General features: G+C 54.0%; 1 protein-coding gene across 6 annotated transcripts in view; it reads right to left on the bottom strand.

Annotated features, from left to right (window-relative positions):
- OTUD7B (OTU deubiquitinase 7B) overlaps positions 1-22,732 on the bottom strand; it is a 40,116-nt gene that overhangs the window by 2,918 nt on the left and 14,466 nt on the right. For 5 of the 6 annotated variants that reach the window (XM_054051158.1, XM_054051159.1, XM_054051161.1 and 2 more), the window contains 10 exons: positions 22,108-22,256; positions 16,453-16,623; positions 16,059-16,274; positions 8,793-8,894; positions 8,256-8,383; positions 5,143-5,255; positions 4,316-4,443; positions 3,278-3,427; positions 2,239-2,353; positions 1,122-1,206 (listed from right to left, as the gene is read on the bottom strand). In XM_054051158.1, the coding sequence (XP_053907133.1) occupies positions 1,122-1,206; positions 2,239-2,353; positions 3,278-3,427; positions 4,316-4,443; positions 5,143-5,255; positions 8,256-8,383; positions 8,793-8,894; positions 16,059-16,274; positions 16,453-16,623; positions 22,108-22,180 (1,281 nt within the window). In that variant the 5' untranslated portion in view covers positions 22,181-22,256. Of the gene's footprint in view, positions 1-1,121; positions 1,207-2,238; positions 2,354-3,277; positions 3,428-4,315; positions 4,444-5,142; positions 5,256-8,255; positions 8,384-8,792; positions 8,895-11,429; positions 13,522-16,058; positions 16,275-16,452; positions 16,624-22,107; positions 22,257-22,732 lie in introns of those variants that run through there. The other variant, XM_054051164.1, reaches the window with a different exon arrangement.

Genomic DNA, 22,732 nt, shown 5'->3' with positions numbered 1-22,732 from the left:
ATAGAGACGTAGGCAGTGGCTTGGAGAACAGAGGGGACAACGTTCTAACATACTCAGCGCAACAGTCCCCGTCTGCCATCCCACACAGCCAGAAATGTCAAAAGGCTTCAGGGGAAAAGCCAAGGAAGAAGAGGGTGGAAGTGGTGAGAAGAGGGCAATAAATTCCCCCTCTGGTCACCACCAAGCATCACCAACAAGCGTGGTGAACAGGGCTGGCACCCGTTTCCCCAGGGTCACGGCATCGTCCATGCCTTTGCATCATGGAATCCTGGAATGGTTCGGGTTGGAAGCGACCCTAAAGCCCATCCAGTTCCATCCCCACAGCCTTCTCTTCTCCAGGCTGAACAACCCCAACTCCCCAGCCTGGCCTTGCATAGGAGGTTCTCCAGCCCTTGGATCATCTCCGTGGCCTCCTCTGGACTCACTCCAACAGCTCCACATCCTTCCTGTGCTGAGGACTCCAGTTTGTACCTTGATAACAGGTTTGTACCTCAATCCGGCTGAGATAGAGACAGGTTCCACACTCCCTGGCAAAGCACCTGAGAACTCGTGGGTGGTTAACGGGGGCACAACCCAAACGTCACCATCTGAGCTGCCACAGAGAGGGCACCACCACGGTTTCAGACAGACCAAACCAGCTCCTATTTAGGTTTGGGGAGTTTCCTCCTTAAAAAGGGAGGGCAGAAAAAATCCTTGACGCTGTCACGTTAGCTACCACCACCTGCCAACACACCGCTATGGAGATTTGGGAGCCAGACAGCATTTTCCTGCCAAGAAAAGGTCCCTGCAGACCTCCAGTCAAATCGTGGGTCTCAAGGCAGCTCCCGGTGGCCATAAACCAACGCTTCATGTTTGCCTTGGAGCCAGCAGGGCCATCATCCCTGCCGGCTGCCTACGGGATGGACACGGACTGGGCTTTGGAGTAAAAACAGGCACAAAAAGCTCTAAGAGAAAAGTAAACGACTCGGGTTTTGTGCGTTTATCTCTCAGAATCAGCTGTGGTTGCACCGAGTGCCCCGCGTGAAGGAGAGCTCGCCAGCTGGCGGCTTCGCGTCTGCCGCCCCGCAGAAGGGAGGCTTAAATAATTAAAAGAGTCAAGAAAATCCTCCTCGCCTCCTTACCTGCATGTCACAAGGCAACGTGATCCATTTAACATTCATGTAGCTGTGCAGCAAGTGCAGCTTTGCCTCCAGCGATAGCGTCACGCTAAAAGTGAAAATGAAGATAAAAACCAGTTAAGAGTTAAGTTTCACTTTAATATCTGGGGTTCTCTGCTCCCGATTCGCTGATATTTGCCCGTCGGCTTCATATTACAGAGAATGGTTTACGATGAGAGCATCAAGACAGCAGCGATGCAAAAGGGGAGGGTTTCGTAGCTTCCCAAATCTTTCAGTTAAACCCCAAACGGATAAATGATTCCTGAATGCCAAAATCAAGCCTGCCTGCTAGGAATTAACATCAACTCGACCAAGAATTTTACGTCTACGTGAGACAGATAACAAAAAAGCAGGTGTTGCAGATCGAAACAGAGCAAGTTTCACAATGATTCTCCTCTCCACAAAAATAACTTCAAGAATAGAGATGTTTTCTCAAAAATTTCCACTTGCCACCAAAAAAAGAGAATTCTTTCCACTAAAACACACAGGACGGAGTCTTTTCCGCTGGCTCCAATTGAGATGCTGCATCGGTAAAGTTGGAATACTTTCATCTTAGAGGTTTCTAGGTTTCCTAACCCAAAGGCTGGTGAGGAACAAGGTGTTTCCAGCTCTCCGGCCACCACCCCCACTGCCAACTCCAGGCTCAAGAGCAGGAACGCGGCGCTGCCAGCCCACAGCTTGGCCGGCCCACGATCCGAGGCATAAATAGGGAGGGTTTCTGACTCTAAACTGTCCTCTCTGCTCCAGCATCCACGCTCAGAGGTGCTTGTGATCTCCAAGTGAGGGAGAGGGATGGAAAAAGACACCTTTTGCACGTTGCTTCCTCTGTTGCTCCTCGTTTCCGAGCTACGGCTGGTCTGCAGCTCCAGGATTTGGAGCAATCATGTGGGAATGAAGCTCATGAGATGTCACAGCCCTACGCAAAATGAACTGAAACCAGGAAAGAATGAAGGAATTCATCCATCCCCACCAAACGGGTTCACGCTCTGAGTCCAACTTCAACCCAGCCATGAGAAACCCCCAGGTGGGGACGGAGCCATGAACCCTCCAGCCATGAGTGCTCTGGTCTGTAGAAACCAACCTGGCCAGCTTGACGTTGTCATTGTCGTCCTTCCCCCACTGCCATTCCTTCCCAGGATCCACGGCAAAGTGCACGGGGAGCAGTTTGTGCTCGGAGTCCGTCAGGGGGATCACAGCTGCAGGAGAGAAAGTCCCCTTTTAATCCCTGAAAGGACAAGAGCTGGCACGTTGGCAGCCAAGCTCTGGGTGCCCACCAAGATCGTAGAATCACAGAATCATAGAATCATAGCACAGTTTGGTTGGGAGGGACCTTAAATCCAGTTCCAACCCCCCTGCCATGGGCAGGGATACCTCCCACTAAACCATGCTGGCCAAGGCCCATCCAACCTGGCCTTGAAGAACATCAGCTCTGATGGCAACTGGTGTCACCAAATCCCACAGCAACTGTTCGTGCTTGGGATCGTAAGAACATGGAATGGTTTGGGTTGGAAAGGACTTGAAAGCCCATCTAATTCAAACCCCTGCCACCAGCAGGGACATCTCCAACCAGATCAGGTTGCTCAAAGCCCCATCCAACCTGGTGGGTGGCGCACCCACCACTGCTCTGGGCAACCTGGAGTAAAACATTTCTCCCCAAGATCTCATCTCAATCTCCCTTCTTGCAGCTCAAAACCATTCCCCTTGTCCTCTCCCCGCACTCCCTGATCCAGAGTCCCTCCCCAGCTCTCCTGGAGCCCCTTTCAGCCCTGGAAGCTGCTCTAAGGTCTCCCCAGAGCCTTCTCTTCTCCAGGCCTCCTCTGGACCTCCTCTCTTCTCTTCTTGGATCATTTCCATGGCCTCCTCTGGACCAACAGCTCCATGTCCTCCCTGTGCTGAGGACTCCAGAACTGGACAGGCTCCAGCTGAGTCTCATAGAGCGGAGCAGAGGGGCAGAATCCATCCCTCCCTGCTGGTCCCACGGCTCTGGATGCAGCCTAGGTTGGTTTCTGGGCTGTGAGCACATGTTGCCGGCTCCTCTGGAGCTTCTCCTCCCCAGCACCCCAAGTCCTTCTCCTCAGGGCTGCTCCCAATGCTATATTGATTTAAATCTTATCACCCACCTTGATCTTTTGTGGGTTCCTTCTGTTCCATGGATACCAGGGCAGAAAAATGGGCTTGGTCATAGGCAAGGACCAACGGGGAGCGATGGCATTTGTTGGCCGGGACTTCCAGGGGAAGATAGATGCCTCCAAAGGGAATGGGGGCAAAGGCTGGAAAGAAATCGAGGCGGTTACTTTTCACCATAGATGAAAGAGTTAAGAGTTGTTTGTACTGAAACCGCTCCAGAAGGAGGTGGTTGCTTCACTGAAGGTTTCACCTGCAATTATCTGTCAGCCCGAGGGACATGAAAAAGCCCACAATCCAAAATAGACACCTATTTTACATCGGGAGGAATCCAGTTGCAAAACGAACCCGCGTTTTCTATATAAAACCCTTCACTCCTCCACACGGCAACTTCAAATTTGCACCCAGGAGGATGGCAATCGAGTCAACTTTTTAGGCAGGAAATCAAGTCTGCTAGTGGAAAATACAACAGGGAATGGAATTTCCCTCCTCTACACACACACGCAGGGGTAAAGAGGCAGAAAAAAACCAAACCCATCACACGGATGCTCTCAGAAACAGCAAAAGATGAGAGTGAGGCACCGAGATGGGGTCTTTCGGGGGTGGAGTTGGGGTGTTTTGCAGTGGTTTTGGAGTGCTCTGAGGTTGTTGGGCTGCTGGGGAGGGACTTGAGTAGTTGTGAGGGTGTTTAGCTGCCGGGGGGGTGCAGTGAGGGTGTTTAGTGGTGCTGTGAGGGTGGAGCTGAGGCGTTTTGGGGATGTTGGAGTGCTGTGCGGGTGGTTTTGGGGTGCTGTGATGGTGCAGATGGGGTGTTTCGGGGTGCTGAGGGTGTAGGGATGTGTTTTGGGGTGCTGAGGGGTTGTAGCTGGGGATGTTGGGGGTGCTGTGAGGGAATTGCCCACAGCACCCTGGGCTCTGCTCCTCAATTCACGCTCCAGCTTCCTTGAGGAAAAAGACTCCATGGAAACACGTGGTGGAGAAGAAAGAGGCTTGTGGGATTCCTAAAGGCTTTGGAAAGAGAGATCAGTTCTCACCTTCTCCCCCTGAGTCCCGCAGCATCGTGTCCGCCACCACCACGATGGGTCTCTTCAGCACGTGGGCAAGGACGAAAACGTGGAACTCCTCCAGGCTCTCGTACACCGGCTCTTCGGAGCTTTCAACGCTTCGGGAAAAGAGAAAGGAGCTCATTTTCACCCCGTACGTATTTAATCATTGCGTTTAAAACCAGGAAGAGGTCTTTGTGGCAGCCCCATGGAAGTGGATCACGTTAACAGCATGGAGTTGGATCTCGGCTTTAATATCATCGAATCATGCAATGGGTTGAGTTGGAAGGGCCCTCAAAGCCCATCCAGTTTCATCCCCTGCCATGGGCAGGGACACCTCCCATGGGATCAAGGGCTTCACGCCTCATCCAATCTTTCCTGCCCTCAAAACTCCCCAGGACTACCCTATTCCAGGACAAAAGTTGGGGTCCAGGCACTGCCCCATCGCTGCTGGCCCTGATGGGAGCCTCTTATCTAACAAGCCCCAAAAGTGGCGTTTGTTTGGGTCGGCTGCGACGATAAAGCGCTCTTTAAACAGAGCGAGCGCTGCAGAAAGGCTCAGCTTTTACTTATCCCTCTCATTCCAAAGCCACCAAACACAACGAAATGTGAAAATAGACTCAATTTCTGTTCTATGTACGCCCTGCGGAAAGGGCTCGGAGACCGTTTAAATCATTCCTTGTGATCCTTCACCCTTGCCCTGAAACCCCAGAATTTGGGGCAAAGCAACACCCCCAGCTTCGCCCCTTGATGCTACAGGAGGATATTCGCTGTTTTGCACCCAGAGAGGTTATATTTCAGCTCAGCCCCTGCCGTACCCGCCGCAGCCGCCGCCATTGGTGCCGTAGTGCACGCGAGGTTCGCTGGACGCCAGCTTGATCAGCTCGTTCCACTCCTTCTGCCACTCCTCCTCGGTGTAAACGAGCCCGGACTGCAAGAAAGCAAATCAAACCCAAAATCTTCCATGTCGGTATTTCCCAATCTCTGCAGAGCGGTTTTCTACAGGCAGCAACAATTCTTCTCCATGGGTTTATGCAAAAATAATCAGTATATAAAGCCACCCCTACAGCGGTTCCTCTGCAGAACATGGTGCCTTCAATGCCACAGCCTCCTCCATAAGTGGGACAAGTGGTGTCCCTCAGGGTCCGTACTGGGATCAGTGCTGTTCAATACCTTTATCAATGACATTGACAGCGAGATCGAGGGCACCCTCAGCGAGTTTGCAGATGACACCGAGCTGAGTGGGGCAGTTGCCACACCGGAAGGATGGGATGTCATCCAGAGGGACCTGGACAGGCTGGAGAAGTGGGGCTGGAGAACCTCAGGAGGTTCAACCAGGCCAAGGGCAAGGTCCTACCCCTGGGTTAGGACAATCCCCGGGTTCAGTACACGATGGGGATGATGGGATGGAGAGCAGCCCCGAGGAGAAGGACTTGGGGTGCTGGTCGAGGAGAAGCTCGACAGGAGCCGCAACGTGCGCTCACAGCCCAGAAACCAACCGTGTCCTGGGCTGCATCAAGAGAAGCGCGGCCAGCAGGGAGGGAGGGGATTCTGCCCCTCTGCTCCTCTCTGGGGAGACCTCAGCGGGAGGATTGGGGACAGTTCTGGAATCCTCAACAGAAGAAGGAGATGGAGCTGATGGAATGGGTCCAGAGGAGGCTCCGAGGATGCTGCGAGGGCTGGAGCACCTCCCGTCCGAGGAGAGAGAGTTGGGGTTGTTCAGCCTGGAGAAGAGAAGGCTCCGAGGAGACCTCAGAGTGACCTTCCAGTACCTGAAGGGGCTCCAGGAAAGCTGCGGAGGGGCTGTTCATAAAGGCTGTGGGGATGGGACGAGGGGGAACGGGGATAAACTGGAGAGGGGCAGGTTTAGACTGGACATGAGGAGGAATTTCTTCACGATGAGAGTGGAGAGGCCCTGGCTCAGGTTGTCCAGAGCAGTGGTGGCTGCCCCATCCCTGGAGGTGTTTGAGGCCAGGTTGGATGGGCCTTGGAGTCCCTGATCGAGTGGGAAGTGTCCCTGCCCGTGGCAGGGGGTGGGATTGGATGATCTTTACAGTCCCTTCCAGCCCAAACTACTCTATGATTCTGTGACAAACGCTGCAGGGAGCGCTGCAGTTGGGAATTTCACCTTTCTTCCGTAACACAGCAGCTTTCCAAACAGCTTCCAACGCAACCCCAGAGTTAAAAGGCTTCAGGAACCATATTCACCCCAAGGGAGGGGAGAAGAACCTCAAAACAGAAGATCCTGCCAAAAGCCAAGCTCAAACCTGCTGTATTTAAGGTCGGAAACTGCGGAACGCAACAGGAAGGGCGAGCAGCCTTACCCTCCTCCTCCCTCCCCTGGCTCCGTAACCGGAGCTCCCGCATCCAACCACAACATCCTAAGTCCTCGAAGCTGCCAAGAAAACCTTCAAGCCAGAGGTAACCAAGGGCATGCTCGTCTCTTCATGCTGTTCGGGAAGGTATTCATTAAGTTTCTCCACTCCTGGTGATGTCACCAGCACAAACTCTTTCATCGCTGATTTAAAGTAAAGCACGAGAGGAGAACATCGCACCCAGAGTGGATTGTGAAACGTAGAGCAGCATCCAGCACCCTGGGCTGCTCCTTTCAAAGCTTATTGGGAAAGGAGGAGCTCATAATCCTTGACTCCCAGACAGACTCTTGAGTGGTACCGGCAGCTCCAGGCCCATTGCACCACCTCCACCCCAAACTACTGTTCAGGCTGAGGATCACGACCAGGGCGTGACACCGTGACATCCTGTACTTCGAGTGCCCTTTTAAGATCTGCAGGTCCCAGTCATAAAATCATGGAATGGTTTGGGTTGGAAAGGACCTTAAAGATCATCCAGTTGCAAACCCCTGCCACGGGCAAGGACATCTCCCACTGGATCAGGGGCTCCAAAGCCCATCCAACCTGGCTTTGAACCCCTCCAGGGATGCGGCAGCCACCACTTCCCTGGGCAACCTGGGCCAGGGCCTCCTCATCTGTGGTTATTGGGCACAACACGGTTCTAAGAATTCTCCTACTTTGTAGTAAAGAGAATTTGGCCATAGCTTAGACCAAAGGACACGTCCGGTTGTGGCACAGCCAAGCACCAAAATCCAGGGACTTTCAATGCAGTTTCAATCCAGGCTGGGCATGATGAGATGGAGAGCAGCCCCGAGGAGAAGGACTTGGGGTGCTGGTCGAGGAGAAGCTCGACAGGAGCCGCAACGTGCGCTCCCAGCCCAGAAACCAACCGTGTCCTGGGCTGCACCAAGAGAAGCGCGGCCAGCAGGGAGGGAGGGGATTCTGCCCCTCTGCTCCTCTCTGGGGAGACCTCAGCGGGAGGATTGGGCCCAGTTCTGGAATCCTCAACAGAAGAAGGAGATGGAGCTGTTGGAACGGGTCCAGAGGAGGCTCCGAGGATGCTGCGAGGGCTGGAGCACCTCCCGTCCGAGGACAGGCTGAGAGAGTTGGGGTTGTTCAGCCTGGAGAAGAGAAGGCTGCGAGGAGACCTCAGAGTGACCTTCCAGTACCTGAAGGGGCTCCAGGAAAGCTGTGGAGGGGCTGTTCATAAAGGCTGTGGGGATGGGACGAGGGGGAACGGGGACAAACTGGAGAGGGGCAGAGTTAGACTGGACATGAGGAGGAATTTCTTCACGATGAGGGTGAGGAGGCCCTGGCCCAGGTTGCCCAGAGCAGTGGTGGCTGCCCCATCCCTGGAGAGGTTCAAGGCAGGGTTGGATCAGGCTCGGAGCCCCTGATCCAGCGGGAGGTGTCCCTGCCCATGGCAGAGGTAGGACTGGATGGGCTTTAAGGTCCTTTCCAACTAAAACCATTCTACAATTCTATGACTTTATCAGGGTTGGCAGCACCCCCAGACCCAGGATATGTTTTATCAAGACTTTCCCCTCTGCGATAAGGACGGCATTCGGTTTGGTTCCTACCTCCTTGTTCTGCTGTGTTTGCTGCCAACGCCACCTCCGCTTCAGGGCTTCCCTTTCCATGCCTTTATCCATCAAGGTGTAAAGGGATTTGCGAAGCATGAGATCTCGATCGTGGAAACCCCACATGCCTGCACGGGGCGGTAAAGAAGCAGAAGCAGAGGATTAGCAGCAGCCGGCATCGCTCCATCCCTCTGCTGAGGTCCCACAACCAGGGGAAATGGGGAAACAAGGAAAAAGAGGCAGGGAAATGCAAGTTTCTCCATCTAAATAATAAAATTCCTGGTTCAAAACAGAGCTCCCAGAGCTGGCTTCCTTCAACCCATTCCTCTCCCACTGAGCCAGAGCATCAGGATGGGCAGCAGAACCCAGTTTCCCGTAGGAACAGATGAGAAACATTCAGTCCTGCTCCCAAAGGATGGGCCTGCGCTCTCCTCCCAGCTCAGCCGCATCCCAGGCGGTGGCACCGGCGCAGTGAGTGTTACTGGATCCGAAGTGAACCCATTTGTTGTTTTGCCCGCTGTGAATCCAGACCCTTACCCAGGGAGGCGGCGTGGAGCAGGCAGTTGCCGTCGCCGGTGGTGGCCAGAGGGAGCAGCCGTTGGCAGCTGGGATCCACGGTCGCCCACCAGTTCAGACGGCCTGCGGGAATATTGGAGAGCGTGAGAACAGGGCCCGTTACTCACCGCAGCACCGGGGGCGGCGTTCGTCCCTCCAAAACCCCCAGCTGGAGAAATGGGGTCTGGAGAACATCAGGAGGTTCAACCAGGCCAAGGGCAAGGTCCTACCCCTGGGTCGGGGCAATCCCCGGATTCAGTACACGATGGGGATGATGGGATGGAGAGCAGCCCCGAGGAGAAGGACTTGGGGTGCTGGTCGAGGAGAAGCTCGACAGGAGCCGCAACGTGCGCTCCCAGCCCAGAAACCAACCGTGTCCTGGGCTGCATCAAGAGAAGCGCGGCCAGCAGGGAGGGAGGGGATTCTGCCCCTCTGCTCCTCTCTGGGGAGACCTCAGCGGGAGGGTTGGGGACAGTTCTGGAATCCTCAACAGAAGAAGGAGACGGAGCTGTTGGAACGGGTCCAGAGGAGGCTCCGAGGATGCTGCGAGGGCTGGAGCACCTCCCGTCCGAGGACAGGCTGAGAGAGTTGGGGTTGTGGAGAAGAGAATGCTCTGAGGAGACCTCAGAGTGACCTTCCAGTACCTGAAGGGGCTCCAGGAAAGCTGCGGAGGGGCTGTTCATAAAGGCTGTGGGGATGGGACGAGGGGGAACGGGGATAAACTGGAGAGGGGCAGGTTTAGACTGGACATGAGGAGGAATTTCTTCACGATGAGGGTGGGGAGGCCCTGGAACAGGTTGCCCAGAGCAGTGGTGGCTGTTCCATCCCTGGAGGGGTTCAAGGTCAGGTTGGATGGGGCCTTGGGCAGCCTGATCCAGTGGGAGGCTCCCCATCGCAGGGAGGTTGGAATTGGATGATCTTTAAGGTCCCTTCCAACCCAAACTATTCTATGACTATGATCTACAGGGCAGCACCCGAAGAGATGAGTGGTTTCAGTCCCATCCCATGGATGGAGCCATGACGGTAACAAAGCAACCAAAATCAGGGATTGGAGCTGCAAAACTTCATAGCGACGTGAGGAAACAGCCAGGCTGAACATAAGGCCACACAAATTAGACTTGATTAGAAACAGGAGCCAGCCCAGCCAGAACTGACCCAGACCAACGCTCTCCTGGGACCCATTTCTCCCCCAAAACTGCTTCTTTCAAAACTCCCATCAGCTTTTCAGCTCTTCTGGCAACCAAATCGCTCCTATTAATGCATCTCATGCAGTGATTTTCTCCCTGCTTGCTGGTTTAGGTACAAACTTAGGGATATTTGCTGATCCCAGCAGCTTTACTGATGAAAACGCAAACTGCCAGCACTTCAGAGTGTTTAAAAATAGCAGCTTTTTGGTACTATAAAGGCGCTTGGAGTAACTCAAGTCATGAGCATCTAAAAATAGAAAGCTAGGAAAAAATTAACACACGCGCTGCAGTCGAGTACGGCGCGACTGCAGGTTAAACATTGATCAAGGAAATGGAGTTGGGCTGAATTAGGACTTTGAACTCACAACCCAGCCCGTGTCTCGCTCTGCTCTGCCCTCAAAACCAGGCGCTGCCTCCCTTGGCTGCGACTTCTTCTGGCAGCGTTTGTGCAGAGGATCCTGCGCAAAAGGCACTGGGTTTGGCTGGAAGATGCTGTCGAGGCTTTCAACAAGTTGTATTTAAATGGTTCTTGCAGAAAACCTGCTCTTTCCGAGCATTTCTGATCAAGTTCCCCCTGCTCCCTGCCAGGGACACGGCCACGGAGTGGGTTGGGGTGGAAGGGACCTCAAAGCCCATCCAGTTCCAACCATGGGCAAGGACACCTCCCACTGATCAGGAGCTCCAAGCCCCATCCAACCTGGCCTGGAACACCTCCAGGGATGGGGCAGGAAGCTGCTCTAAGGTCTCCCCACAGCCTTCTCTTCTCCAGGCTGGTCTTGTACGGGAGGTGCTCCAACCCTTGGATCATCTCCATGGCCTCCTCTGGCCTCGCTCCAACAGCTCCATGTCCTCCCTGTGCTGAGGACTCCAGAGCTGGACACAGGCTCCAGGTGGGTCTCACAGAGCGGAGCAGAGAGGCAGAATCCATCCCTCCCTGCTGGTCCCACGGCTTTGGATGCAGCCCAGGATGCAGCTGGGCTTTCTGGGCAGGGAGCACACTTCCAGAGCTCCTGTGGAGCTGCTTCTCCCCCAGCACTGCTCCCTATCCATTCTCCACCTTCCCAGCCTGAATTTGTGCTCGGGATTGACAGTTTCACGCAGTTGTTTGCACAACTTCAGCAGCAGCAGCTGTAGGGGAGCTAAAAGCAGAAAACTTGGGTTTAAACAGCCATAAACATGGGGAAACATCAAAACTGCAGCGCCGGGCGGGCGACGTCTTTTCTCATCGTGGGGAAAGGAACCCGTAGGAGTTGAAATGTGTTTAGTCCACAGCCCTGGGACAATAGCTGCGCTCGGAAAAGCCGGCTGTTTTCACTCAATCTAGCTCCTGGCACAGCAACGGCGCGGGTCGGCGCCAAGTGGCGCAGAGCCAGGCGAGCGAAGCGAGCAGCAAAACAGCGCCTGGCAAAAGCCAACCCCAACGCCACGCTACCAGAGGAAGCGCTGAGCTGCTGTTTTCCAATCCATTCCACGTTGCTCCTGGAAAATTCGTCGCTCTCTTCAACAGCCGAGGGGAGTTTGCAGCTCCGGTCGGCGCTTCGGAGGTTGCACAAGCTCCGAGTCAGGTCGGATTCGGAGGGGACACGCCTCGGGAAGGCATTTCTGTTTGCAGCGTGCGGTGACGCCGTGCACGGCCCTGGCCAGGCAGGCAGAGTCATTGGTTCAGATTACGCAAGAGAAGCCACCTCGAAAGAAACTGCATTCCCACAAACCCTCCTGCGAACGTTCTGTTCGTGTCAAGGAGGTGGGAAGGCCAACAGGTCCCCAAGAAGTATTTAAAACAACAGATTCTCTCTCTCCGCGGTTGTTAGGAGCGAGCCCTGAAGGCTCGATGAGAACAACAGCCAAACTGATGAGCGCAAGAGATCTTCCCACCATCATCGGTTGGTGACGGCACTTCTGCACGTCTGAAGTCCACCAGCATGAAGAAGCTTCCTTCACATCCAGCACCAAAACTCTTAGGGATTCGGTTTCGCCCTGGTTTTAGCTGGTTTTGCTACAGAGCATCCGTTTGTCCCAGCAGAGTCAGTGCACATCTGGTAAAGCATCACCCTTTCTTCTGACAGGAACCATCTAAGTAGGTCAGGAGGAAGGAACCATTTAAGTAGGCAGAAGGAAGGAACGAGGACCGCGCTCCTCCCAGCCCGAAGAGGAGCACTGACTCATTGGAAAGCCAAATGGCTCCCCTGAGGCTACCAGGGATCCAGCATCGTAATGACAAGGCCACCTCTGCGTGACGAAGGCAGCGTTCCTGGCCTCCTGCTCCTCGGGCTGATGGGATGGATCCAACAGGAACAGCCACCATGACTTCTGGGCCGGGACCACAGAGCGCAGCGGCTTTTCCCCTGCTGCCAAATCACCAGTGGAGGTGAAGGAGCACCTGGAACGGGGCTAAAAAGGAAACCAAAGACACGCAACCAGAAAGGGTGGCTTCTATGCTCAAGTGAGCTCATTCCACATATCCAAAATGAGATAATGCACCTGTAGCCTCTTTCCCTGAGCCAGAGCCCACCTCCGACGGAAACAGTACCTGCAGGAAACATTTCTGGTTTGGGATCCGGCAGCAACAAGAGTTTGTTCGAGGGCATTTCTCCATCAGTAACTACTTTCTCCCATGCTTCAGGAAGGTTGGGAATTGAAGGCTACCAAGCAACCCTGCAATAGCTCTCCACGCCGAAACAATGCAACTCCATCTCACCGAGAGCTCGGCCGCCCTCCTTTTGGCCGTGAGGACTCCTCGACTGGCTCAGCCGCCCAATCTTACTGTCGAGGATGAGAGCAGAGGAGCCGAAGAGATGGCAGCAGCAGCCCGGCGCCGCAGGCAGCGAGCCGGCAGAGCCCAGCACCCACCTTCTGAGACATTTTCACTCATCTTTTGAAGCAAGGCGGGCCCAGACACTCGCTCGCCTCTCCGGCTAAGTGAGCCGGTGACTTAGGGGCAGAAATATTTGCCAGTGGGATTCCAGGTCAACAAGCCGAGGGGCGTGCGTGTCCACAGGCGCCTCTGATCACGCACGGGCTAAAACCCAGGCTGAAGAGCTTCTCAAACCCGGGTGATGCATCCATTACCCATTTCTTTGATCGCCCGCTCCCAGACGCAGCATGATTACGCCCCAAGAACGAGGAACGTGTTTGCGGTTCCCTCGATGCCGTTCCCGCAGCGGAGCGTGCGCGCCAATCTCTCACCTCAGCAGCTTTGAAATGGTCCACCCACGGATGTTTATGAGATCTCAGTCTGAAGCGCCAAGCCGGTTCCTCGCCAATGCGCTGGGGGAGTTTGGCACCACAGCTCTGACCCCAGGGAGAAATCCCAACCTCGGAGTCGAGGCAGAGCCAAACTCAGGGGTTTCTGTCAGTTCTGCCTGATTATTTTGGAATAGCCTTGGGCAAGGGCACCACAACTGCTGTGTGTGCACAGAGAGAAAACACCGCGTCATCAGAGAATCAGGGAATGGTTCGAGTTGAAGGGACCTCAAAGCCCATCCAGTTCCAACCGCGGGCAGGGACACCCACCACTGCACCAGGGGCTCCAAGCCCCATCCAACCTGGCCTTGAACCCCTCCAGGGATGGGGCAGCCACCACTGCTCTGGGCAACCTGGGCCAGGGCCTCCCCACCCTCACTACAGAACATTTCTGCCTAAGATCTCATCTCAATCTCCCCTCTTGCAGCTCAAAACCATTCCCCTCATCCAGTACTGCACTCCCTGATCCAGAGGCTCTCCACAGCTTTCCTGGAGCCCCTTTCAGCACTGGAAGCTGCTCTAAGGTCTCCTCACAGCCTTCTCCTCTCCAGGCTGGACAACTCCAACTCTCTCAGCCTGTCCTCATACAGGAGGTTCTCCAGCCCTTGGATCATCTCCATGGCCTCCTCTGGACTCGCTCCAACAGCTCCATGTCCTCCCTGTGCTGAGGACTCCAGAACTGGACACAGGGCTCCAGGTGAGTCTCACAGAGCGGAGCAGAGGGGCAGAATCCATCCCTCCCTGCCGCTCCCATGGCTCTGGATGCAGCTCAGGACACGATCGGGTTTTCTGGGCTGTGAGCACATGTTGCCGGCTCATGTGGAGCTTCTCACTCACCAAGATAGAGCAAAGCTTAATCCATTTCAGTTTGTAACAAAGAACACTACATTCATGGCAAAGGCCAAGCTTTCAGCTCCACCAAGACCTTTTCATACAACTCTGAGCACACTAAAAGCTTCCCAAGAGACGTCGTCACGATTTACAGTCCTTTTCGAGCGCCTTTATCTTGTCACAGTGGTGCAGAGGGATCTCTGAGCAAGAGGAGAAGAGGATCTGAACATTTACTGGTCTATGAAATATTTGCTTAATCCCTCAAGAACAGCACGTTCTAAATTAATAATGGGAGTCACTGTAGATCCCAATACCCCACTCAAAAATCCTGCTTCGAATTCAGCTCAGAATATCTTATATACGCGGTGGAGCCCTTTAATGAAGACAGACATGCATTTATAACAGACCCTAACGAAGACACACCTCAGCCTGCAAAAAGCTTTGTAAAAATCAATTAGTCAAGATTAACATCATCTCAGCCTGGCAGGAAGCACTACCAGTGCACAGACGACAAAGCCGAGCTACTCCCAGCCCCTCACACAGCTTTTGGGCTGAAATACAGCAACCCAACACCCCGACTCTGCTCAGATGGAGACCGGTGGGGTTCATTTGCATCGGACACGACAGCTTTGCTGCCGCCAAACGGCAATGGTGCCGTAACGAGATCACTTGGATCAGGTGTTGCTTTCCATAACATGAGCATCTTTATTACAGGGCCACTTGGGCAGGAGAGGGCGAAAATTTGGCGTTGAGATTATACGTTATCTAAGAAGGAATCGTTTTCTAGGTGTGTGCAAGCCACAGAGAGGTGGAAAGGCACCTGGGATCCTGCCTGGTGCCCTGTCCTCCCCCGTCCCAGCCATAATCTGTCCTGGTACCACGGGGGAGGTTCTCTCTGCCATCCATTCACCATTAAATCCTATTTACTGATCACCTTGTGACTCTTCAGGAGGGAAGAATGTCCCTCTGGTGAGACCTCATCTGGAGGATTGGGGCCAGTTCTGGAATCCTCAACAGAAGAAGGAGATGGAGCTGTTGCAATGAGTCCAGAAGAGGCTACGAGGATGATCTGAGGGCTGGAGCACCTCCCGTCCGAGGACAGGCTGAGAGAGTTGGGGTTGTTCAGCCTGGAGAAGAGAAGGCTCCAAGGAGACCTCAGAGCAGCTTCCAGCCCTGAAAGGGGATCCAGGAAAGCTGCGGAGGGGCTGTTTACAAAGGCTTGGAGTGATACGATAAGGGGAAATGGGTTCAAACTGGAGAGGGACAGGTTTAGACTGGACATAAGGAGGAATTTCTTCACTATGAGAGTGGAGAGGCCCTGGAACAGGTTCCCCAGAGCAGTGGTGGCTGCCCCATCCCTGGAGGGGTTCAAGGCCAGGTTGGATGGGGCTTGGAGCCCCTCATCCAGTGGGAAGTCCCTGCCCATAGCAGGGGGTTGGAACTGGATGATCTTTAAGGTCCCTTCCAACCCAAATGATTCTATGATTCTATGAAACGAGCACGTTAGGTAACAAACCCATCTGCGCTCCTAAGGTGGTTCCTCTCCAGGCAAACACAAACCCAGCAGACAAGTTTTCCTGCATCAAAGCAGCGTATAAATCGCATCATCCATCTCAAGCGTTTGTAATCGCTTCTACTATTTGCCAGCAGCGACGAGCCACTCCGTTTGATACGGAGGGATCGCTTTTCCCCCTTCTCCGTGTCGGGTTGGCACTGGGAAGCTCAGGGGCTGAGATAACACAACCGCTTTTGAGCGTCACCCTGCAGCTGCGCGAGCGATGATGCCATCCACGGTTTATTTACGCTGTGTCTGCAGGCAAAGCCAAGTGGGCTCTTACTCAACTCGTGCACCACACCATAAAAAGGGGTGAAATAACACCCAGCAGCTACGCGGCCTTGCAACATGCCAGCTTCTCCGCGGCCCCAGGATCGTTTCCATTGGTGCCACTGCAAAACGCCAGCGCAGGAGCGTTAAGAAAGCACTCACCGGCTTGCTCCAGGGCCACCAGCATGGACTGCTCGATGAGGTCCCGCTCGATGAAGCTGCGGAAGTCCTCACTGTAGACGGTGAGGTCAGGCAGCTGGAAGGTGCAGATGGGCATCTCCAGGAGATGTTCACTGCTGCCGTTGCTGGAGACGTGGGAGCGGGCCAGGGAGACGATGGTGGAGCTGGCGTGGGAGATGCCTCGGGACAGGCGTTTTTCTGAGAAGAAACAAGATGTAAACATACCCGGATGGTGCAGAAGCAGCAAAACTCACAGCAGCAATTCCCAAAACACTGCCTCCAGCTCGGATTTGTCATCGCGAGCTCCTGGATGGCTCCAGCACACCAGAGCAGAAGGAAAAATGGAATTGATCCCTATCATTTTTGGGACACTCACCTTGCACGATGTCATCCTGCCGCTGGAGCGGCGGTCGCCCCGGACGGGCCAGCTCCTTTTCGGGGGGTTTAAAGCTGCGCCCCTCGTTGAAGGAGGGAGGCAGGTTGCCCGCGTGCACTTGACGGAGCTGCTCGAAGTCGCTCAGGGCTGCACTCAGGTCCCAGTTCTTGCCTGGATGGGAAGGTACCAAGAGCAATCACCATAGACCCACGAAGGCTGGAAAAGCCCTCAGCTCTTCCAGTCCAACCACCCGCCCAACTCCACCATGGGACTGAACCCTGTCCCCAAGCGCCACGGCCACACGTCCTTTGAACCCCTCCAGGGCTGGGGACTCCCCCGCTGCCCTGAGCAGCCTCGGCCAGGGCTTCATCACCTTGTCAGTAAAGACGTTTTTGCTTCACGGACCCTAAAGGACTCCAGAACTGGACACAGGGTCCAGGTGGGTCTCACAGAGCAGAGAGGCAGAATCCCCTCCCTCCCTGCTGCTCCCACGGCTCTGGATGCAGCCCAGGACATGGGTGGTTTCTGGGCTCCAAGCGCACGTTGCAGCTCTTGTGGAGCTTCTCCTCCTCCAGCACCCACTCAGAGCTGCTCATAATCCATTCTCTGCCTGGATTTATGCTTGGAATTGCCCTGACCCTGGTGCAGGACCTTGCTTTTGGCCTTGGTGAACTTCATGATGTTCACACAGATCCTCCTTCAGCCTGGCAAGGTCCCTTTAGACACTGTCTCTTCCCTCTGGACACCAACCCTTCCCTCTGGATGTCGTCCCTTTCCTCTGACTCTCAACCATGCCCCACATCTTGGTGTCCTTCAATACACTGGAGTCTTCCAGTACTCAACAAATCAACCTTTTGGCAGCCACAGTCTTGCCAAGGCAAGAGTACAGAGCAAAATAAGGATCTACCACACGGCTCACAGACAGGGAAAGAGTGATTTTTTTACAAACACGGCTATCCTGGGCTCTCAAATCAGCAGACACTGTACAACGGAAGCCAATGTTTTATATAGAAAGAAAGCCAACTTTATATCGAGTAACTCCGCTACAGGAGAGCTGTCTAAAGTTGGTTTGTGTGACAGCTCCTGGACAATAAACCAACTCATTATGCCCAATTCCCTCAAGGAAATACACTTCTCAAGTATTTAAATCCTCTTGAGAGGTGTAATTTGCAGCGTTTAATGATTGACTCCAAACCCAGAGTTATTTTAAGGTTTTCCTTTTGAGTCAAGGGCATTTGTTTCACAATGAACTAATGAATCGGCATCGAGGAACGAACACGAGCCATCGGATTGAAATGAAATTGGCTATCGCGTCACTTCAAGAGGAGGATCTGCCAGCGACTCCGACCCAAGGCAGCCACGCTTCCAACCAGTTCCATGGTGGGAATGGAAAAATTAAAGCTCTGGAAACTTACTGGGAGGAAATATGGATCTGCTGGAGGGCAGGAGGCTCTGCAGAGGGATCTGAGCAGGATGGATCCATGGGATAAGGCCAACAGGATGAGGTTCAACAAGGCCAAGGGCAGAGTCCTGCACTTGGGACTCAACCACCCTGAACAGCTCCAGGCTTGAGGAAGAGTGGTGGGAAGGTGCCTGGTAAAGAAGGACCTGGAGGTGTTGTTCGACAGCAGCTGAACATGAGCCAGCAGTGGCCCAGGTGGCCAAGAAAGCCAACGGCATCTTGGCTTGGATCAGAGACAGCGTGGCCAGCAGGAGCAGGGGAGGGATTCTGCCCTTGTACTCAACGCTGGTGAGGCCACACCTCAAATTCTGGGTTCAGTTTCAGACCCCTCCCTCCAAGAAAGACCTTGAGGTCCTGAGTGCATCCGGAGAAGGGAACTGAGCTGGGGAGGGGCTGGAGAACAGAGGTTATGAGGAGCAGCTGAGGCACCTGGGGTTGTTCAGCCTGGAGAAGGCTGAGGGGAGACCTTATTGCTCTCCAGAACCACCTAAAAGGTTGCAGAGAGGCGGGTGTTGGTCTCTTCTCCCCAGTGAGAGGAGATGGACGAGAGGGAACGGCCTCGAGCTGCGTCAGAGGAAGTTTAGATTGGACATCAGGAAAAATTCCTTCACTGAAAGGGTTCTCAAGCCCTCGAACGGCTGCCAGGGAGGTGGTTGAGTCCCCACCTCTGGAGGGGTTTAAAAGGTGGGAGATGAGGTGCTTGAGGACATGTTTAGTAGTGGATGGGGATGGTTGGGCTTGGTGATCTCAAAGGTCTTTTTCAATCTAATGGTTTTATGATTCCAGCGAAGGGATGGCAGCCACAAGGACTCAAAGCCCAGAGTCAGAAGAGAACCCACTTATCTGGGAGGGCTGTGAGAGAGAGTCAGTGCTTTACTTGCAAACACGAGAAGCAGCTGGGGATGTCCAGGCAGGTTTTTGCATAAAGCAGGTTTTGCTGGTGCTTGGATGATAAAAAGGAAGTTCCTCCTGGGGCAGGGAAACTGGTGTTCCTTGAGGACACCACAAGCCAGGAGTCCAACCACAGCGAGCCCACGTGAGGCTACAGCTCTTGCTGCCAGGACACAGGATGATTTGAAGAGCAGAACCTAAACAGTGCTGTCCCCTTCTCTCCCAGTTCATAGAATCATGGAATGGTTTGCGTTGGAAGGGACCTCAAAGCCCATCCAGTTCCAGCCATGGGCAGGGACACCTCCCACTGGATCAGGAGCTCCAAGCCCCATCCAACCCGGCTTTGAACACAGTCCTTCTGCTCTGTGTGTGATCGCACTCCGCAACCCTTTGCTGGGGAGGTGATGGGTTTCCAGTGGTGCTGGAGAGTGGAATGATGGAGAAGACCACCACACAGAAGAGCTGCCATGCCCACCAAGCAGTGATCACTTGTGGAACTCAAAGCACAGACAAAAACCATGATTTGAATCACTCCCGTTGCCCCCAAACTTCACCTCTTCACTTTATACATCTGTGCTATCCAAATGCCTTCACTAATCCCCACCCAAAAGAGGAAAATCCTTATGTTTTCCTTCATTTCCACCCCTGGAGCTGTCAACGCCACCAAGATTGCAGAAGAAATAGCAGCAACTGCGCGAAAATGACTGAAACTACTGTTGACAAAATACATCAACCCAGTGCGGAGGTGTTGGAGCATCGTCTGGTCCCGAGATCGAACACCAACCAAACCAACGTGAACTGTACAAGAAAAGGGATGATAGGAAGAGACACGGCAAGGACAGTCTTGCGTTGTAATTACAGATCAGTTAATTATGCACAATCAGCCCTGCTCCTCACGCGATGTTTCTGTCCTCCAGCGTTACACCACATGCCAGGATTCACTCACCGTCCTCTCGTCAACATTAACCCGAAGGCAACGCTTACGAGCAAGATTCCAGCCCCAAAATTAAGACCTGGTGTCCTTTCTCCTCTCCCCTTACTGTCACTATAAGTACAGAGTAAAAACAGTCTCCTGCAGCCATCAATTAAATACGATCGCTAACAATCAACTTCTTCGTCTTATGGAGTTGTTGAAAAAGCCAATGTTACACTGGATTTTAGGGCAAATTTATGTACTTAAGAATCATGGAAATATTGAGGCTGGAAAGACCTCTGAGCTCTTCCAGTCCAATCGTCAGCCCAGCCCCACCATAGGACCAAACCCTGCTCCCAAGTGCCACGGCCACACGGTTTGTGACCCCCTCCAGGGTTGGGGATGCCACCACTGCGCCGGGCAGCCTCAGACAGAGCTTGACAACCCTTTCTGTAGAGGCATTAATCTCCAGTCTAAACCTCCCTAGGCCACTTGAGGCTGGTTCCTCTCATTCCATCGCTTGTTCCTTGGGAGCAGAGCCCGACCCCTGCCTGGCTCCAGCCTTTCCAGGAGCTGCACGGATCAATGAGGTCTCCCCTCAGCCTCCTCTTCTCCAGACTAAACAGCCCCAGAGCCCTCATTGCTCCAACAACCCCTGTTCTCGACCTTGTTAAACCTTGAAAGATGCCATCACACCACCAGTGGCTCCCAAGAGCCAGCGGGCTCATTTAAAAGCCAACTGCCCGAACACGGATGATGCTGATGTTCAACTCCTGAGCATCCCAAACATCTCCATCGCAGAATCATAGAATAGTTTGGGTTGGAAGGGACCTTGAAGATCATCCAGTCCCACCCCTTGTCATGGACAGGGACATCTCCCAATAAATCACGCTGCCCAAAGCCCATTCAACCTGGCCTTGAACCTCTCCAGGGATGGAGCAGCCACAGCTTCCCTGGGCAACCTGTTCCAGCGTCTCACCACTCTCATCGTGAAGAAATTCTTCCTTATGTCCAGTCTAAACCTGCCCCTCTCCAGTTTATCCCCGTTCCCCCTCGTCCCATCCCCACAGCCTTTATGAACAGCCCCTCTCCAGCTTTCCTGGAGCCCCTTCAGGTACTGGAAGGTCACTCTGAGGTCTCCTCGCAGCCTTCTCTTCTCCAGGCTGAACAACCCCAACTCTCTCAGCCTGCCCTCGGACGGGAGGTGCTCCAGCCCTCACATCACCCTCGTAGCCTCCTCTGGACCCATTCCAATAGCTTCATCTCCTTCTTCTGTTGAGGATTCCAGAACTGGCCCCAATCCTCCCGATGAGGTCTCCCCAGAGAGGAGCAGAGGGGCAGAATCCCCTCCCTCCCTGCTGGCCGCGCTTCTCTTGATGCAGCCCAGGACACAGTTGGTTTCTGGGCTGGGAGCGCACGTTGCGGCTCCTGTCGAGCTTCTCCTCGACCAGCACCCCAAGTCCTTCTCCTCGGGGCTGCTCTCCATCCCATCATCCCCATCGTGTACTGAAACCGGGGATTGCCCCGACCCAGGGGTAGGACCTTGCCCTTGGCCTGGTTGAACCTCCTGAGGTTCTCCAGCCCCACTTCTCCAGCCTGTCCAGGTCCCTCTGGATGACATCCCGTCCTTCTGGTGTGGCAACTGCCCCACTCAGCTCGGTGTCATCTGCAAACTCGCTGAGGGTGCTCTCAGTCTCACTGTTGATATCATTGATAAAGGTATTGAACAGCACTGGTCCCCATATGGACTCCTGAGGGACACCACTGGTCACAGATCTCTATCTGGACTTTGAGCCATTGACCACATCACCTTCAATCATCTGATCCTGCTCACTAGGAGCCTTCTGCGCTGGTGTAAATGGGGCTTCACAGGGGTGCTCGGCCAGGAGAGGTCACTGACACCACCAGAACAGCAATTTATATCAGCATAACCAAACCTCCTTCACCAGCAGAACAAGATATTCCAGTAACAGCACGGTTTGGCCTCGGTAATTACCCCATGTTGCTTTCAAACCCCAAGCAGCCTTCACCCAGTGCTCTCCTCCAACCTTTCTCAAGGCACCACTGCTAGAGAGAAACGTGATCCTTCCCTTTTGCCGCCCATGACGAACATCACACACAAACGGAGAGGATGAAGGAAGGGAAACCACACTCCCAGCTGATACATCCTCCTTCCCAACCTTTGAAATTCATTACCCGATGGACGCGTAACAGGAAACTAATGCAGAATTCCACCAGTCGTGCTGTTGAGGGTGCGATTTTAGTATCCCCGGCATCGCGCTCGCCAACCACCAGCCCGAGGCTCTGGCCAGCAGCTCTCTACCCCTCCTAAAACCCCCTTTTCCCTCCCAGCCTGCCTCTTCCCTGCTTTTATTCCCATTTTATTTACCTTCAAGGAGGTCTCTGGCCAGGCCCGGCTCTGCCCCCGTCGAGCGAACAAAATCCGACAGGACGATGTCCATAGCCGAGGTCGTGCGCTCATGGATCCCTCCTGGCAGCTGGGGTCGGCGGCGCCCGGATCAGCTCCTCGGCATCAATCTAGGAACGAGAGCAACAACGCGTGCGGCTCACGTTACAAGGCATAAAATAACGAGCGTGGCCGGCCAGGAACTATCCGGTGGCAGGTGCCTCAGTGTCCCCCGACGGGGAAATTCAACCTTCCCCCTCAAATACACTGGAATTGACATTTTGTGGGTGAAACCCCCCAATATTTGTTGCCAGGACAGCTCTGCGAGCGATGGGGGCTCAGGTGATTCTGGAAAAAAAGCAATGCTTGTTTCAAAGGTGGCGGAGCTTTACTTTCCAAAATCGTGAGCAAGGAGAGAGGGGAAGAAGTGAGTTTATCCGGCAGCAGCGAGGAAGTCGTACTGATGCATTTGCAGAGGATTGAGTATCCCTGCCCTTCCCAGGGTCATCCAGGACGCTGGCTGGGAATAAAAAGGAAGGACACGGAGCTGTTGGTCCAGAGGAGGCCACGGAGATGATCCAAGGGCTGGAGCACCTCTCGCACGAGG

This window comes from Cuculus canorus, chromosome 28 (genome assembly GCF_017976375.1).
Source record: "Cuculus canorus isolate bCucCan1 chromosome 28, bCucCan1.pri, whole genome shotgun sequence".
NCBI classification, from domain to species: Eukaryota; Metazoa; Chordata; class Aves; order Cuculiformes; family Cuculidae; genus Cuculus; species Cuculus canorus.
Note: the sequence above shows the minus strand (reverse complement) of the source record. Positions and strands in the feature narration are given on the sequence as shown.